Source organism: Macrosteles quadrilineatus, unplaced genomic scaffold (assembly GCF_028750875.1).
Source record: "Macrosteles quadrilineatus isolate MER2022 unplaced genomic scaffold, UCM_ALF_1.0 Scaffold_2__2_contigs__length_208266976, whole genome shotgun sequence".
NCBI lineage: Eukaryota > Metazoa > Arthropoda > Insecta > Hemiptera > Cicadellidae > Macrosteles > Macrosteles quadrilineatus.
Genome location: NW_026542595.1, coordinates 33,739,146 through 33,759,528, shown reverse-complemented (window position 1 = coordinate 33,759,528; position 20,383 = coordinate 33,739,146). Strand labels below are relative to the sequence as shown.

General features: G+C 34.6%; 1 protein-coding gene across 3 annotated transcripts in view; it reads right to left on the bottom strand.

The window, feature by feature from the left end:
* Positions 1-20,383, bottom strand: part of LOC128985831 (GTP-binding protein 2) — a 32,805-nt gene that overhangs the window by 10,294 nt on the left and 2,128 nt on the right. The window contains exons 1-6 of one of the 3 annotated variants that reach the window (XM_054405749.1): positions 18,820-18,926; positions 4,347-4,481; positions 3,637-3,849; positions 2,819-3,028; positions 2,341-2,664; positions 1,089-1,271 (exon numbers count right to left, since the gene is read on the bottom strand). In XM_054405749.1, the coding sequence (XP_054261724.1) occupies positions 1,089-1,271; positions 2,341-2,664; positions 2,819-3,028; positions 3,637-3,849; positions 4,347-4,481; positions 18,820-18,825 (1,071 nt within the window). In that variant the 5' untranslated portion in view covers positions 18,826-18,926. Of the gene's footprint in view, positions 1-1,088; positions 1,272-2,340; positions 2,665-2,818; positions 3,029-3,636; positions 3,850-4,346; positions 4,482-5,116; positions 5,219-18,819; positions 18,927-20,383 lie in introns of those variants that run through there. The other 2 variants (XM_054405752.1, XM_054405751.1) reach the window with 2 other exon arrangements.

Genomic DNA, 20,383 nt, shown 5'->3' with positions numbered 1-20,383 from the left:
GTAATGTAAAGACCAGTGATTGCATTAAGGTTAAACTTAAAATAATGTAGAGATGTGTGAGCAGCTCAATTTTCAAACAGGCCAAATCTAGCCGAAAAGATAGAGTAATCGAGCATGTCAGGAAATTGAGCTTGATCCAAGCTTTTACAATCATAATGATACACCGCCTTCACATCAGCAGATACAGTAAAGAGTTGATTACCTCAAACACTAGTGAGCATAACTTGCCGTCTCGTTGACACTGCTGATTGTCTCCCTCAATCGCAGCAGCTTACGTGAGCATATCTTAGTCTCGGCGACAGCAGTGATCATCTGTTGCGATTGAAGTTGATGATATATGACCTTTATGTAATCGCGAGAAATTAAAATTATATACACACAACCGCAAAAAAGGTCCAGATCGTAGAAGGTGATGATAATGTTTTTGAGAATGTGGGAGATGTACAGGATTTTGCATAAGATGATCAGGATATTACCGCAATCTCAGAGGACGATGATATGTTTCCAAGATCTTAGCAGATCACGTTGTTGCCACCATCGTCAGAGATGATGATGGTGATGTAAATTACAATATATAGTATAAGCCCTTACCAGCATCAGATGATGGGCGGGCAGACTCTTTCAATAATTCACCATTGGTCCAAAAGTCTGAAAGTATTTTATCCGGTAGACGTCGGTAGTGATCGTTAAGATGTCAATAGCAACTGTTCAGCTAACAGGAGCGTTCATTCAAACATTGGTTGGAGAATGGTTCAGACGTCGGTAACAATTGTTAAGATGTTGTTAGTGATTCAAAAGGTTGAGTTAAAAAATCGGCAGACCTTGGTTGAATTCTTTGTTAAGCTGCATTTCCGGTAGTCTCGTAACAGTGTTGGGTTTTAGAAGTCGTTCAGTATTCCGGCAATTTAAATAATCTGGCAAAGCCAAAATTTTGAACATATAGGATTAGCGAGTACTTGGAAATCGCAACAGCTCAAGTGTTGGGGATACCCAGATTGAGCTGTTGAAAAGTCCTATTCTTCAGTTGAAACATAACAAACAAGAGTGAATTAACCATCGACTTAAGAGTGAAATAAAATTGTGCCAACCTGCTCGAGCCGCTCCTTCTCCTTGTGGCTGATGCCTGGAGGTAGCACATGCAGGAACCTAGTGAGCAACTCCAGCCCTTCCCCATTCACACTTGACACTAGGAACACAGGCACTATGTTGTCTGCCAGCTGATTGGACCCTGCTGTTATAGCATCATCCTCATTCTTCACTACAAATGGTACCTAAAAACACAGATTTCAATAAACTGGTGATTAAAATTATTTTCACTATGAATACACTGGAACTAAAATTTTACAGTGAAGTAATTCCACATGGGCAAAATAAAATTTTGGCTATTTAATCTTCTAAATATATAAAAGGCAAAGCCCTCACTGACTCACTCACTCACTCATCACTAATTCTCCCACTTCCCATTTACCTAGGAGGCTGAAATTCGGTACACCGATTCTTTAGGCATTAAATAGGAAAACTAAGTAGTTTTTATTCTGATCGGGCTTTCGGGCTCTGCCCCAGTGGCTCTGGAGTTTCCCATGTTAACCTTATGGTTTTCCATATTTAAAAGGAATTAATGAATCTTAACAGCTGTTTCAATTAAACAAGTTGGTTCTGTTCTATGATGTTCAATAGCATTAAAGTTACAAGGATTACCAACAGGGTGCAGCACTATTATTATTTTTTAATTTATGACAACAGCTAATTTGCAACCAAAAGGTGAGTGAGCGTAGCGAACAAACTTCATCCTGGAGGCGAGTTAGCGTAGCGAACGAGCTCCAACCTAAAGGTGAGTGAGCGTAGCGAATGAACTTCAACCAGGACGTGATTGAGCCATGCGAACGAGCTCAATAGTTTTATTAATACTTATGAAGTTAAACGGGGCAAAGCCCGTGGGTACAGCTAGTATCATATAAATAAGTAGGGTAAGTAATAAAAAAACAACAAACTGAGATAGAGAATATAAGGTCATTGGTTTATTTTGATTCTCAATAAAGGATTTATGAAAACTGGATGTAGGCTATAGCAAATCATATGGTTTGCTTTGGTAATATAGATCAAAGATTATAATTTAGATTAAAAGGTTTTTATAAAACGTTCACGACTCTCTAGAGTAGAATCAATGCCAATTAAGTTTTATCACTGAATAAGACCAACTGTTGATCTTTAGTCAGAATAATGTAATGCTTAATGAACAAGGACAGCTGGGTCCAGCTTCATACAGGAGCAAATGAGAGTGGTGATCCCTAGTTCAAGCTCAAGTCTTACAGTTGATTATACATAAGACATGCAAATTACCCTGCGACATCCTGGACTCTGGAGGATAGTCTTGAGACAGTTGAGTGTCTCCTGGGGAGAGCCTAGGTCAGTCTTTGTAATGGTGACAAAGAGAGGAACATCTAGCGCGATGGCCAGGGCAAGGTGTTCTCTGGTCATTCCAAGCACTCCTGCACGCCCACTGACCACCAGCATTACATAGTGGGGAGAGTACCCCGTCAGACCCTGCACTGTCGTCCTCAGGTACTTGCGATGGCCGGCCAAGTCCATGAACGTCACAAGCTTTGTTGAGTTTTCACAAATTTCTTCTGCAGTTACCAGCTCACTGTAATTCATCACTTCCCCCTAGATAGAATACAAGCATAAATGTCATTCAATAGTTCAATACAAACGTCTAAATTTATGTAAGCTTAAACTTCAGAAAAAAATTAGTTTTGGGGAGAATGAACAGAAAGAGAAAAGTATAGATTTAAATAGCTAAGTTTATTGACTATTTTACCTGAGAATTGAAGCCTAATATCTCGTGGGAGATAGAGGAGGTGCGGCCGGACTGGACCTCGTGTAGATGTCTGAACATGTTTAGTCTTGCACGACCTCGTCCATTGTCCAGTTGTCCCTGTGTGAGGACTCCTAAAAGAGTAGACTTGCCAGCATCTGCACTTCCCATCACAGCTACCCTCACCTCTATGTTGTGTTGATCATCAGGCACCTGTTAAACAATTCAGTCATTGTGGAGTCAGTCACAACTAAATTTGTGAACATGTTTATAGTCTTGCACGACCTCGCCCATTGTTCAGTTGTTGTCCCTGTGTGAGTACTTGTAAAAAAAGTGTAGATTTGTCAGCATCTGCATTTCCCATCACAGCCACTTCTTGTGTAGTAAGAAGAATGTGAGCAAGAGATGATCACAGGTTTTGCCACCAGCGGGATGGATAAACCACACACATTTCTACGAAGACAAGGGATGATGTCACAGTGTTGCTGTGATTTTGCGAAACGATCAAAATGTTACTGTTATCGAAGGGGCGTTATTTTACTCCCTTATTAAATAAGGGTCATGGATAGTCATAAAAGTGTTCCTTTGTATTGTAGTTTAGACAAATTATGCAAAAATTACTTTAACAGCTTTAAAATCATATATCCCTGGCTAGTTTAAAGGTAATATATATTTAGGTTTTACAGCATTGCCCAAGTGGATCATGGAAACAAAAACGGATCTTGTACTATGACACTTGGTAACATTTATGCTTGACGCAATGATTTGAGGAGTCATGAAATATTGAGAGTGAATGTATGTAGCTGTAGAGGTAAACCTACCTTGCGTACAAGGACCTCCGCCACCTGTCTGCCCGGGTCCACCGCCCTCTCCCTCAGAATAGTGGTTGTAGCTCCCAGTCTACGAGCCATCAACTCCAGAGTCTCCAGACTGTCTGTCATCTCCTCCTCAGACAATCCTGTCAGCAGCCCACTGTCCTCCACTCCAATCTCATAGATAGCTTCCCCATGACCCTCTCTCAGCCGCCACTTCAACTGTAACCAAATGTCTGTCAGTTTAAATTTTGGAAGAACCGAATTGTTAATCAAACAATTTAAAAATTTGGATGATTATCTTACTGTTTGGTCAGGATAGTTATATACAAGTGCTATCTCATTTTTCATAGAAGTAAATATTTGCTACTATGCTTAATTTAATGCAGTGTGAATAACATGCTTGGGTATGCAAGTGGTTATAGTGCTTGCCTTAAAATCTAATGGTTGTTGTTTTGGTCCCAAGTAGGGTTGATGCTCGGCCTAGATACTTTTTGTAACTGTCTATCAGAATCTAAGGTCTAACAAAAAGTGTTAAAAGTACTAATGGCGTAAAAACACACTCATAGCACACAACAAATATATTTTTAAAACTCTGAACAAATTTTAAAATGGTACTATTTATTGGATATGTAATGAATATGAGATGGGGACCCTAATAAAAGTACTTTATGTGTAAGTCAGTGGTGAAGTGGGTTTTGAGCGTATGAGTGATGTACCTGAGTGACAAGATGTTCAAATCTGAGCTTAGAAGGGTTGACCAGTTTCAGCTTGTACTCAACATTGCCCAGCTGAGGCTCTGGAGGCAACTGGCTCTCCTCACCCGGGTCAAACAGACCCAGGAAAGAATCCATCTGTAACAAACATTAGTGTTACAAAACACTTTACCTCAGATATGCCGTACTCAAAGATTTATAAAACTATCATCTGAAGGTATTCACGGTAGTAGTTGACATTCCAGGACACAGAGTCCGCCCCTTCCAACCAATAAATCATCAATCCAGGAAGTCACATTTATTTTACCAATTTCATATTATGATAGGACAAGTACAAATCCCTAAGGGAACCTTTCGTAATGAAGTTAATATATTTCTAGGAAATAAATACAGATGTTCCATGTTTATTTAAGACTCTTCTCCTCTCAGGCAAGTTAATTTCATGAAATATTTATCATATTTTGACAGCATATGCTACAATATCAGAGTAGTTTTGTCTAAGCTAAATCAAGCAAACTTTTGAGATAATTTTACGACAAAATGTTTCTTTATAAGATACTTTCTTAACTGTTTTCATAATAATTTTGTCAACCCTTAGTTAAATGTTTTCTAATGGTAATTTAAAATATATAAACTGTATGAGTTCAACCAAATATTAAAATCTAAAACATAAATTTTACAAAAAAGGCCTTTATGGAATGAAAATATGAAACATATGGAACAGTTCCAATACAATCTATTCAATTAAATTCTGGAATCAAGCAGTACACTACCTGAGTTGTTTTCTAAGACTGTTGAGACTATTATCACAATATTTCAAACATAGTAGTTTAATGTAAACAAAACAAAGGCACACCAGTGTAGTAGTAATTGAAGGTGTGCTCAACAGCTGTTGACTGTTAACTATGCCAGGAACTGACACTGGTGGCCATGACAGGCTAGTGAAAGTGATCAGCTGATCAGTGCCCTACTTTCACAGGATACTCCACACTGTGACTGTGACTGCAATCTTACAACATCTGTCAGTAGTACTTTATAGTGACAAATAGATCAGCGTCTAGTTTGTCTTATTCAGATAGACACGTCAAAAGTTTGCAGAGAAAAATAAAAATCTAAAATAGTAAACCCTTTTTTATACGGTAATGACATGTATTTTAATACATTTGACCCCGAAATTAAGTGATTAAATGGGATACCACCAAACCAAATTTAAGGATTTTTTTATTATTTATATTGTGCATGTAACATATCATGTGCAGCATACAAGTCATACACACCCGTAGAAAAATCACAAGACTCTCAATATTTAGTTTATAATTTATCCATATATTTAAAGCCCAAAGTACCCATGAACTTTTGAGAAAACTACAAGGCACACCCCCATAAACCATATACCGTACGTAAAATGTCCGTCATGATGAGAAATCTTGCGCAAAACTATCCATTATTTCATAAATTGCCCTTTAAGGTAGTAATTGCTTTCTAAAGGGAACTTTTCATATACCTAATGTTAAAAATGCCTCAGCAGTACTTATATAATTTGTGTGTTATTCTTTCAATTTATTAGGGCCTACCTTATTAAAATCAGATGTGATTATTTGTTTGTATTACTGTATTCTGTTTTGTGTATTTCAGCTTATCTCAACCAATCAATAGTTTTATTAATATGAAGTCAAACGGGGTGAAGCCCTGGGTAACAGCATAGATAAAACATACTCGTAACAGCTAGTTTGTATTAAATAAAATTTTAGATGCGAATTCCATCCGATAAGTCACAGAAGTAAAAGTGTCTTGATTAAAACTGTGATCAGTGGAAAATTAATTAAATTCCTGCCAATGACAATTTTGTAAATGTCACCAATAAAAAAAATTGTTTTATAATTATTTTCAACAATTTTATCATGTTTACTTTTTAGTTCAGTAAAGTAAAAAGTGTTTAAAAATCAAATTTTTTGTTTGATTTGAATTACACTTTTTTACTTTTTACTAGGTATTTTAAAACATTTAAAAAAAAAACCTTACCAATACAGGAATGAATTATTTAGAAAGTTTGACAACCTGTATTTTAATTTTCTACTTAATTGATGTTTGAAAGTCCATTTGATAGCCTTGGCTTAGTATAGCCATGAAGCCAACTCATGTATGAAGATAAAATTATGTATGCAGTTGAAACACGTTGTGAAGATAAGAAGAATACTGTTGTGTCAGAGTGTGGCCCACTAAACAGCTGACTACACAGTAGTAACCTTGGCAGTGCCTGGCGTACATTGGGAGCAACGATCTCTTAACTAACCAACCAATGAACCTGATAATAAATATGCTAGAGAACAATGTCATAATTGTCTAGGGATCAAGTGGAAGAAGTATATAAATAAGTACCAAGTCTCACTGACTCAGCGGCATATCCAGGGGAAGGTAGGGGTTTGAACCCACCCCCCTTGACCTGAAAACGTGATTTATTTTTACAGTTAAAATTGTTTTTCTACGTACAGTTAAAAAATTTCCGGACCCCCCCCTTCCATGGGTATCCCATTAACCCCCAGGCCCCGGTGTAACACCCCTCTTAGAGTCATCCTAGTTACGTCTATGCACTGACTATATTTTAAACCTAATAGTTGTTTTAACTAAAAAAACCATCAATTGGAAAATTACAACAATTATTTATCTGGAAACATCATTATTGTTGTAAGAAAACCGCAGATGGGAGATAATTAAAAAGGTAAAATCATAACACCACTGGAGTAAAGCTGCATATTAAGCGCATTTCCATTTGTCTGATATGATTAACACCAAAATATTTCCTTAACAATGTCAGATTTATTCCCTTATTAAATAACACGAGGTGTTAGCCCGTCCTACGTACGGGAATTCAGTAGTCAGTTAAAACCGTGTACAATTCAGATCAGCTAGTTTACACAAATACAAAGTTTCTTGCAGTTTTAATAAGAAAAATCATCTTGTAAACAAATGTTGTGTGGCCAAATATGTTTTTATTCCATCATAGGCCTATACGATATGCATTTTAAATCCGATAATTTTACAATAAAACAGCAATTCTGCAATTTTACGATGTGAAAACAGTTGAAGAGAGATTTGCAGCCGATTCGCACTGACGCACACTGATTATAAGTAGCCTACAGTAGAGAGAGTAGTAATAGTCATTTGAGAAGTGTATAGACCTAGTCAACGATACCACCTTCCATAGCATACCTGCCTCTTCCATAATTAATTATTACCACCACAATACAACTACTATACACAATTTCCAGTAGGTCTGAAAAGAAAGGGACCGCGTCTCGTTGTCCCTCCGTCTCGTTGTCCCTCCGTCTACTTGTACCTCGAGGCCTAGGGACAACTAGTCGTAGGTACAACTAGACGGAGGGACAAGTAGACGGTGGCTCACCCGACTAGTTGTACCTGCAGATTTTTAGGAGGTACAACTAGACGTAGGTACAAGTAGACGTAGGTACAACTAGACGTGTATCCCACCGACAAGTAGTATCACCTAGCTTGTACGGATGCGACCAGTTGTCCCTACGACTAGTAGTCCCTACGACTAGTAGTCTCTACGACTAGTGGTCCCTCCGTCTAGTAGTCCCTACGTCTAGTTGTACCTACGCGTATTTTGCGTCCTTATAGTCTAGTTGTATCTATCCTTCAATTCGTTACCCTGTTTAATTGATTACTGCACGAGTACTTTTTAATAATACCCTTAATTAAATCAGGAACTGCAGTGTTCCGAGTCGATTGAGTATGATTGGCAAATATTTTTCACCGCAATACGTTGTTTTAGTAGTTTTACAGACGTTAATTGGAGGCTGAAAGCTACGCATTGCTGTCCAGGGTCGAAATGGCAGCTATAGTTGTGATTAAAATTTCCCAGCCCTAGTACCGAAAATCGCTTATTTAATTAAAACATTTATATATATCATTAAATATACAAGCAGTATATCCCTAATGAATTGCAATAGACCGCTGCCCAGCAATTATGTATTACTATTTTTGCTGATTCCTTTAAATATTTTTTCACATAACCTTAAAGTATTTGCATTGATTAGTGTGCATATCTTATAGTTTACAATGGATTTCCTAGTGATCAATGAACAATGAAGTGTACAATGAAGTTGAGGTCCAGCGGTTGAAAACTCGACAAAAACTATGCAATGTACTACACATACTTCTCCATTTAAAATACACTGTAAATAATAAATGTGATTGGAATATGTTCCATTTGTTTTGATTTTATTTTCATAATTAGTTGTCATTTCGTCACCAGCATAGCAACCCGTTAAACCCATGTTAGTTTTAAACATTTGTAATTCTTTTTTTATGTCTTTTTAGCCTATTTTAATTTATAAAGGCATTCTGTAGATCGACAGGAAAATACATTTCCTAGGATATGCGGATATTTTCTGTGTGATGTTCACGAGCTGATAAAAAGGTTGTAAAGAAACATGCTTGCCTACATTATTGATATATTTTCTCAGTTTTGTATAGTTTGGTGAAAAACAGCAATCGTACCACGGACCGATTTCATCTTCGACTCGAACTTAAAAATGATCCCGAGCTGAAAAAAAGTCATTTTCGGCCCTAGGTACGAAATATACTCTTAAACTATCGTAGGATCGGTGAATACTAAACTCTATCTTGGAATTGCATACACTCGCTCCTATCTTTAAGTTTACGTTGTTGCCATACAATAAATGTATAAATAAACACAAAAATTCACAAGTTTTGTTGTAAGTACCTATATCATGTATGAATAAAAACATACAATAGCATCATGTGTAAGTGTATTCTGTAAAACTTTAAACAAATATTAGTAAAATAGTTTTCAGGTAAACTATTGTTGAATGAATTAGTTTTAAGTTTTTAAATTAACCTCGACCCGTGCTATATTTTTAATGGAGTTTGTCCGGAAAAATACCATGGTAAAATTAAATCAAATAAATAAAATTCATAACAAAAGAATAATAGATACAGAATGAACGTAATTTCTGAAAATCGACAGACCTACATATGCGAAGCCTGTGCGTGGGGACCAAGTTGACTCAATAATTGGCAATTTGTCATAGTATTGTAACATAATTAACTACCACTACTATAATTATCAATACATTTTCAAAGGAGAAACAAACGTCCGATTATTTCTAGGCAGCCACAACAGATAACTTTAGAAAACTACGTTATAAGAATTAGAACAACTCAAAAATTAAATTGTTAACATGATTTGTTTAGCCTAACGAAGAAAATCATGAAAACCAAATTTAACTCCCATAAGAAAAACATGGGGAGCAATTTCGTTTACTTATAAGCCGAGTGAGATAATAGAAAAATATACGCCGATGCTTGATGGCAAATCTGTGCGTGCATACCTTTAATTTGAGACCTCAATAATAAAAATGGTCGGGTAGCAGAGCCAAACGAATAACCCATTTTCTTAAATTTATAAGATTATTTAATTATTTATTTATTTTACTTGACTGTTAATACCAAAGCAAAAGCTTCAACTTCGTATGCGTCTGGATTACGAATAAACCTAAAACAATCTTACACCAATTTACCAATAAGTTTAATAAACCAAAATTGCACATGCTCCGGACAGATTTCTTATAAAGAGATGCTATGACAATATGATCAAATCTCTATTTAATATAGTTTAGGTTGTGTATTGATTAGTCAGGACATTGATTGAATAAATAAATATTTAAACAGTATATATATATACTAAAACATAAATACAGCACAAAACAAACATATAAAACATAAATGTAAAACATAAAACATAAATGTACAGTACATAAATAGCCTAATTGTTACAATAAATTAACAATAATCATTTGTTAAATTAATCAGTTCAATGTCATTTATATAATTCGACCATAAAGATAGGCGAATGTCTCTCGTGTTTATTAGGACAATAACACAATGTACCTTATTGTTGATTCAGGAACACGCCATGAACAGCTATTTCTGAGAAAGGTGAACGAAATACCTGTTGTAAAATGCAGCTAAAGACATCTGCTACAACGTATTTGACTTATTGTTTAATATAAGCAAAACCATATAGATTCAGTACTTGGAAAGGCAAAGGAAATATTTTGTAAACAGCGTACAGAATGTCCCGTTAATCCCCACACGTTACTCAGAATGGACTTCATTTGCAAATTCTTAGAGTTTCCTTTCACAACAATCCATTCCAGTTATTGGGGTGTTGGGTCAGCCCTCTATCGCGTAGTTGCGAGAAAGTGATTGGCCTCCAATCAACCTAAATATTGTTTTGATTTTACGTAGTACTGTGGTAGTTGCTAAAAAAAAACTCTTTCACTCACAGTATTAAACATTTTCAAAAAAATGTTGATTATATCAAACTGTTATGAACAGTGTGATTTTTTTTATTAATAACATAAGCTTTTAGTTGAGTATTTTAAACTCCTTGAATGACAAAAGTTTTAATGTAAAACAGATCTATAATCTGATGTACGCTGCCCAACAAAGACGTTATTTATTTATTAGTTTTGAAATAATTCCTGGTAATACACATAGCTTAAAAATTAGTCGATTTCGAGAAACAGGTACACTACATTATAGTGCAAACAAAACGTAAATAACACTTAGATTTTCAATCCATTACTGATTTTATACTGATTTTAAGTCTAAATCTACACAGGCAACGTAACTTATGAAATACTCTTAGTTTATGAAGGTTTGGTATAAAAAGTCTTGTAAAGTGCCATTCTTGTGTGTTCTCTGGTTAGGAAACTAGCCTTAATATTTAGTTGTTTATGATATAAGCGGTCTGATTCATACCTACAGTGTATTCAGGTTTTGGACTGGCTAGGCCTATATACAAATATGCATGAGTGTTCGATGTCATCATGAGCGTTGGAATGTTTACCTAAAAAAATGTCGTAGTAGAGGGTGATAGTGTAAATCATAGCTGTTCCCTGGTCCATCGGCCGGTGCCTCGAGGGATAATGACCGACGGACTAGGGATAGAGCTGATGACTCATCCGGTCATGTGAACATCGATATATTAACTAATACTATTTAATAGTAACTAGGTGAAACTTGTCGAAATCGACGGTTACTTTCAAGGATTACGTTAATTCACCTAACTGCGTTAAATTGGATAAAATATAGGCTACATATTTTGAGCATTTAGCATTGTTTAAAGAATAATAAGTGTAAAAACAATATTGATATTAATTGCGTTAGTCGCCAAATTCGGTTGATCATTCAATGAATAAAATATTCCCCTTACCGTACGTCATCGAAGTTATTATTAGTATGTCATCTGGTATCTCTTCCTTTTGAAGAACCTTTAAATAGTATTAAAATCGTATTGGTGGATCTTTTGTAGTTAAACACTTCCGTGATTTCATCAGTGTAATATGATTTTATTTGAAAAGAAAACTTTTTTTGGGAAGACATATTCAAAGGGAGGTATATCCGTTACAGTGTAAGTTTGATTTTTCCTTCGTCACGTCGCGTCAGTTCATATCTTACTTCTGTGCCAACGAATGCACCCTGTAGCTTACTTTTGAGAAATTTATTTTGAGGTTACTGTTGAAGCTGGAATTTCTTGACATGGGGGATGTCAGTTAGTTGTCTCAGCCTTATCAATAACATAAAGTTGTCAATATAATCTCTCTACGGAATGTTAGGTGTAGTGTAATACTTGAAGTGAAGTTGGATTTTATTCTTGAACTGTTAGGGGCCTCCTAGTTCATATGATCTTGGCGGCTTCATTGGCAATAAATAATGCAAATGACATAGCAATGGGACATTCCCAAAAACAAAAAATACTGTAAATTGGCTGTTACGTATACATTGACGTTTAAATATTGTTAATCAACGTATTTTATAAAGGATTATGTGATCTAGTTTAAATGGAATATGACCTTTCTGTCATGACAGTAGCTGCATAAATAGTATTTTCTCTCTGTACCATATCTTACAGCCAACATGTCGTGTTATTTTCAATAATGTTACCAACCCAGTGCGCCAAAGTTCGTAATATAGGCAGGTGCAAATAATTTGTCAAGATAGGTACCATTTTAGGCAATGTTTCTATGTTTGGATTTTATTGGACATCATAAGAGCAGATATTTGTACATAAATATTTGATATGTGTAGAATAATATGATAAAATGTAGGCAAAAGTGGTGAAAAAGGCAGACGCCATCCAGTACAATAGATATAAGATAGTTCAATAAGAAATAATTTATGAATTGCTGTGATAAAAGGATTTTGCACTGATTTCGTAATGGAATGTTACATTGCAAAACATGGCTGAAAAATAAGAAAAACAATTTAAAAATAAGAAAATAACATTAACTCCGTTGTTTGAAATACAATTTAAAAATAAACAGCTGTTTCATTAAAAAGTATGATTCACATGGCCAAAATGTAAACAACTCTGTGGAGGGATCTTTAAAGGCTTCTAGGGCAGAGTCCTAAGGGATTTTGCTTAGTTTTTCTTTTGATAACTCATCTACAGACCAATACATACCTTTCTTTGGACACCTCTACCAAGTGGTGTCGAGAAGTTTGCGTACAGCGAAATTTGCGTACAGCTGGAATTTAGCGAAGACTGCGTACGACCCGCCAGGTTGATGTTTGACGAGGGTGAGACAAGGCCTGACCCTTGTGTCAGTGGAATTTGACAAGCGAAGTTTGCGTACACCAACAAGAACCACGGCTAGGTGTTGACTATTTGACTAACATTTGACTAAAGCAACCAATCAGTTCTCACTGATTAAATAAAACTTACTAACTATATTAAGTAGTAATAAAAATATACCGCTTTTAAATTACTATCTAGATAAATAAATGTATATGTAACTTGGTCTTATGTGATTGTTGGATGTAACAGCCGCTCATACACTAGACAGAATTGTCACGTATGGAAATGTATAAGCGGTCTTTCGGCCTTGACGGTTTTATTCATATTTACAGTTCTGATTATGTAAATACTTAGCGGCTACTATTACAATTAACGTTATTAGTAATCTACAAAAGTACAGTTTCTAAATTAAAACTATTTACATTAGTCAGTTCTTTTGGTCTTAACAAACTTAGTTAAATATAGTTACTACCCAAGTTTGTGGAGGTATAATATCGCTTTAAACACGGAGCTATGTCTCTATTGTAATGATACCGGTATTGTTTGCGTATTCTTTCGATCCTCTGGTCCAGCATAAGATAGCGACCAGAAATCATAACGTAGCCAAAATAAAGTGTCTCCTAAAACTAATAATGTTTAATGGTAGCTCAACGTTATTATCTGAAGCAACATTGATTGAAACCCAGATTTGTGTATGTTAAAAATAGTATTTATATGTTACTATAACTTTTACAGTTAAAGATATTTAACAAGGGATTGCGACGTTGTATTCCGCGTTGGCTGGTTACCACATTTAGCTATGTAAAACAGGTTAGTTAAACCTTCAAACCTAACAGAATTGAGCGATAAATAATAATTGTAATTAAGAAACTGTAAATATTGTACATTACTAATAACGTTGATGTAAATAGTGGCCGCTAAGAATGTACATGGTAAGAACAGCATATAGGAATACAACTGAAAAGACCAAAAGGCCGCTTCATACATTTCCAGACTTGAATTTGGCTTAAGTAAAATTTGTCTAGTAATGTATGAGCGACTGTTACATCTACACTCTATCTATTCTATCTATATATTAATTACGTAAACCGATTCTTTGCGTCAAAATTGTGGTGAGAGACTGGGAAATCGTAGAACGACGGGAGAGGGCTCAAATTAAAGGTCTTGACCCCGTGACGGCGGGAAAAATAGTGAAATGTTAACACAAAATTAGATATAACGTAAAATATTCTCCATAAGAATAGCATTGGAAGTCATTTGCTGCTGATTTTTGTTTACTTCAATACAGCTGATTGTGATTTATCATCAAGCCAGTAAGCAATATGTTACTTCATTTTTGTTGTTTTTTCCTCCCACAATATCTAAATTATTACTAGAGGTTAAAATACCTTATAATACGTCAGTGTGACTTTTTGATCACACTGACGGATTATAAGGTATTTTAACCTCTAGTAATAATTAAATATATTACCTTTGGACTACTTATTTGCCAGCCAATTCTGCAATGTAGCCTACTGTACACAATATAAAACCACGAATAACCTTACTTATAATAATTCAGACTTTTTAGTTAGTCTTACAATGTTGAAATCATTATTTACCTGTGCAATTTACAAACTTGTGTATTTTTTTGTAAATTAGTTAAACACGTGATAAGTAGTAGAATCATCGGAGATGGCTCAAATCAAAGGAATTTAACTTAGAATAGCTGAAAAAATAATGAAGTTTTTTCTTATAACTTGAAGGTTATTTTTGTGTTGAAGGAATGTTAAACATGAAATAACCACATAAGTAAATATAAGTAAATGCCAGATATGCAAGATGTCAGTTCGTCTTGAGCAGTGGTCATAGAAGTTGGTGAATTATCGTGCTGAGCTATGTCTGCTGTGTCTTTTAAATCAAAATTTGGTGGGGTTTGGTGGTCAGATGATAAAAGTTTTGTGTATAAACCTAAGAAGTAGAGTTTAAGTGGAAAAAACAATGATAGCAGATCTTGACAAGAAATAAGGAAAACCAAAGTGTAATATGGAAAAGGACTGACCAAGGGACACAAGTACGTTGTTGTCAAGAACAGGGGTTTCTCAATGAGCTGCAGACAAGCCAAATTTTCCTGGCTTTTGTAGCAAGTTGTTTATAATAAATTGTTGTAAGATTGTATGATTTTTAAAGAAATAAAATAAATCTCTTCAACCGGTGACAAGTTGAAGGGGAGATACAACTAGCCGCAGGTACAACTAGACGTAGGTACAAGTAGTCGTAGATACAAGTAGTCGTAGGTACAAGTAGTCGTAGGTACAAGTAGACGCAGACGTATGAGGTACAAGTAGACGGTGACGTTCCCGACTAGTTGTACCTGTAGATTTTTAAGAGGTACAACTAGACGTAGAGACAACTAGACGTAGAGACAACTAGACGTCCGCACCATCGTCAAGTTGTCTCTACAGCTTTGGACGGGGTACAACTAGACGCCTGTCACCAAAATGCAGCAGGTACAACTAGACGCCGGTACAAGTAGACATCGCCCCAAAAGAAACTACCTAAAATTAAACGATAATATCCAATAAAATTCACAGTACACATAATTTAACTTTGGTGTCCTAACATCAAAACTAATCGTCACACCTATCACTGCATTAATTGCTAAATAAATAAGCGTAAACAAAGAAAAGTAAAAACAATAACAGTTTGTTTTGAAACAGCTGTTTGGTTCAAATAACATTCGATTGAAAAAATTAACTGGTCACATGTAGCAGGATTATAAAAAGTAAACACGCTCGTAAAGCTAATGACGATATTGTCAATGATTATTATCCATACCGTGATCAGTTCTATCCCATGGTGGAAGGAAAAAACATAGGTGTGCTATTCCCGTCATATTCTGACGACACTCGGATTGCAAACAAAATCTGATTGTGACTGTCAAATTAGTATATGTATTTGTTTGATTTGGTTGATATTGTTTTTATAATGTGTGTTTTCATAAAAAATTAATAACAATCAAATCAAAACAAATACATACTAATTTGACAGTTTCAATCAGGTGATATTTTGTTTGCAATCCGAGTGACGTCAGATTATGATGGGAATAGCACACCTATGTTTTTTCCTTCCACCATGGTTCTATCCTTGATAATTACCCACCCTCATTGAATAAATGTACATCGTAATTTCCCATATTAGTTAATTTAAACTACAATATATTCATCGTTGAAATAAATTCACGTTTGGGGGTGCCTATATCAGCGCCCCGAAACGTAACCACAACTGAACACGATTTCATAAAAGGATGGTTTGTCTAATTGCAGTATCCTAGGTCAATGTTGACGTTGTGTTCAATCTATGTCATCCATCTGTTTATCTTTGTATAAAACCCGGCTGAGGTTGTGGTGGTAATTTAAAATCGTGATTCCTGATTATTCTTGATCTTCTTTTTATGACATCAATATTTCCGGGCCTAATCCAAACAAAGTTAAAGCAGACAAACATTAATTGTAAACAAAAAGCTACCATGAAGAATTAAAACATGTAAACATTGTTATTTTTCTCATCTTTCCTTGAAAAGAGTAGCAGTAAAATAATTTGCATTTATCCTTTTTTATTGAGACTCGTGTACAGAGCCTAGATTTGTACTGTGGTTAAATTAATTTTGGTTAAAACTGTGGTCTAATTATCTCTACTAATCTTACTTATTCCCTATAATCAATGACAAAATAAGAGTAAATAAAATAACCTCATAGTTCCATAGTTTATATTTAACCAGCTGTTAGTTAAAACAAATTATATTGCTCTAAAACAAATCGAAGATTACAAAGATTGCTTTAAAAACTAATTTGAACATCCTAGTATTTTACTATGTATATTTAATTAATCTGTCATCCTCTTACAGAAGAATTGAACGTATCAATGGTTAGCATTGCACATAGTATAAATAAGTCAACCCTAAGTATGTCTTTACATTTTTATCCAAATGCTGAATTTGTGACACAAAAGCTGAATGTTTACAGCTGTTATGTTAAACAAATTATTTTATGCCAAAAGCTAGTTTAGAATCTTAGCGTCGGCTGCTAGACTTTTTAAAAATTAAAACTTAATTTCTAAAAAACTGGGACCCTAAACTAAAATTATGGCTTCGACATTCCCTAGTTCTCAAAATTATCTTTCTTTCAACACAAAAATCATGAAAATCCGTCGAGTGGTTGATTCAGAATCGTGAAATAAAAAAAACACTGTTTCGTTTTAATATTATAGATTAGGTACAATAAGTAAGCTAATAAGGTTTGCTGCTATTGGGAATGTAATAAAGTTTGTTCTTGGTCAAATGTCAATTAGATTACTATGAAATGAAAGAAATTGCAAAATGTGATTAAGATATATCCATAAACAAGCTAAACTACAACAGTTTATTCTCCATAGAATAAGAATAACATGGGAATTTTAAATAGTTTTATAACCATAATCGTAGTACAACGCTTCAATATAATAAATTATTATTTTTTTTTTAACTCTACAGAATGGTTTGAAAATAAATTTTGGAATGTTATGATTTGAGGGTAAAACGTGTGAAACCCCAATTTTTACCCTATATAACCACCTACCCTAGTCCGATCATGATGGTTCGCATGGTAGATTTAGGTTTATACCGAATCCCAAAAGCAAAACGTTTTTAAACTTTCTGCAACGGACTTGGAAAATCCAGAAATTTTCTGCGGGCTTATCCAGTCCGAGTTGCGTGAAAATGAACAGTGTGTGTGATAAGTTTTAATGAATATTTGGAAATAAATAAGTTTTTAAACGCTTGTATCGGTTCAAATACGCCTACTGTTGAATCGCTTTGGTAATTGGACTTTCTACATACATATTTTCAGCAAACAAACTATTTTAGGCTAGGCCCTATTTTAGCATTTTCTGTGGAAACTTAAATATTTTAAGTGTCAGAAAGGGCCATTTAACCCTAACTTTGCCTGTGGAAATATAAATAGGCAGCCTAATTTCTCATTAAGAAAACATCCAAATTCCCAGGCTGTTAACCTCCTTGATAATAACAAAGCTACATATAGCCTCAAAAGAATTCATCCAATCGACCTTCCAAATAGTTTCTAGTTCAATTTTTTTATAAACGTTTTGTGTTTTATTATGTTGTGAGTGCACTCGCTGGTTTGTAATTAACTTATGTTAAATTTTCAAGAAATTTACTTATTGTTCCATTAGGCCTAGGGTATAGAAAATATTGTAAATAAATACTTGTTTAAAAAAAAAAATAAATAAATAATTTGTTTACAAGCAGGCTGGGTTTTCTGCAACCCGTCGCCGTCTTTATGCGACAATGTCGCACTGTCACCCATATTCTGCTCTCGGGTACCGAATTACAAAAAAATAAAAACAGGATCATTTTTACTCGAGTTATTGTCCTAACAGACACATTTTTAATATGTATGTACTGTATACAAATTTTAACAGATGGTGTTTTTAACCTATGAGGATTTAAAAACAAAAAAGTAAATCGGTCCTGGGGCTAGTCATTTCATGTGATTTAGCTTATTCCATTCTCATTGGAAATTTTCTAAAAGTGTTAAAAGAATATAGATTTATGCCTAAAAATTATTATTGTGAAACAATATTTTAGTATTTTAGGCCTAATGAAACATTCGGAAGAGTCAAAGGAACAAGTAGGCTACGTTAGACGTTTAGAATTTACTATTCACCATCCATAGATGGTTTTTATTTTATTTTTTAAGTAGAGAGTTTGCATTAATAATTTAGTTTATAATATAAATTCTAAAAGTAAAACTATCAAACTATGCTATCCAAGTGATTATGGTCAGAAGACTAACAATATAAGCTACTTACAATCATATCGAAGATCACTGAATTTATTAACAAGAAAAATCGTACGCTTACAGTTAGCGTTGTAGTAACAAAAGTGGTTGGTTTAGTCCAACAAACACTATATTTAATACAAGCGAACTGGTAGAATTTGGCATGTCATTCCCTACCAGATGTTGTTTATATACAAGCTTAAAATAACTGCTATGGGTATTTTGGATATTTGGCATGAGCCAGGAGTAAACATATTTAGCTGCCAAATTCAGGGCAGGGACAGGGTTTTATCCAATTGGGCCTGACTATTTACTATTACTATTTAGCTAATTCAGATGATTTGTTGGATACTGGTACTGCATTTTCTATGATTGAAAGCCAAGAATGTTCTTATTTTGAAATTCAGAGCCCAAAGTTTTGGGAAATCAGACAACCTTATTAAATCTTAAAATTGCTACGGAATAAGATAAGGATATCTATTAAAAGTATCTATAAACTGTTTCCTATGCTCACTAAATTGGTAAAAATTGCTTAGCTACTAAACCAAAGACCACGTAACCACATACTAACTAACACCATTAGAATTCTCATTCTTATGGAACAGCTGAAGCCAACTTTATTGTTAGTTCTGTCCGGTGCACTGTAGAGGTCGTGTTTTGTTTACAATTTGTTTCTTGTTATTTCAGCCGTTCAAAACCTTGTTTAACCAAATAAAACTATATAATCGTAAACAATAACTCGTACCCTAGTTATATAGCCAAACAGTAAAGTACAAATCATGATTCCTAAAAGAATAGAAACAAAATTTTGTCTACACTAATGCCCAGCCCAGTGTCGCCGAACATGAACTACCCACGAAAAACGAGCTTCATAATTTACAATGGGATGAGGAGTCTAGTTGTGGTTGGTTTTTCTATGCTAACACAGAAAACTTCTCAACCCATTGTAAAATCTGATACATGTCTTTTATTTCTGGTTCATGTTGGTGACACTGAGCGCTAGTGTCGACAACATTTTGTTTAGGTACAGTATCTTATTTTAGATTAATTATATAAATTGTGCCTTACTTTTTGGGTAGGTTAATTTTACTAAACTAGTATTAAAAAAAGTGAAATAACAATAAATAAAATGTAAACAAAAACATGGTCCTAGCATCATCGGACAGAACTACCATTAAAACTGTCTTCAGAAATTCTATAAGGAGATGACAATTCTACTAAGAGAGTAGGCCTTTGTTTAATCTATGGTCTAGCTTGGTCACATTTAAAATCCTAGTTTTTTGTGATATTGGACACAATTTTTCCGACATAAAGTACCTCAATATATTATTTATCAATTAACAATCAGCCATTAAAGAGAAACAAGGTGCCTCTATCCCTGTGAAAATTATGGTTCAAAAACGATTGCAGCTTTTGTGATTTTCCCTATAAAAATTAAAAATAGGTCTAGACTACAGGAAAATCTGAAAAAACAACCAATTTTGATTAAAATTGTGTACCTATATGTAAGACATAACGGTAGTTACACATAAAGCTACACCTAAGATAATAGCTAGGCCTACTTTTATACGGGAAAATTCTTTAATTTGTGGCTA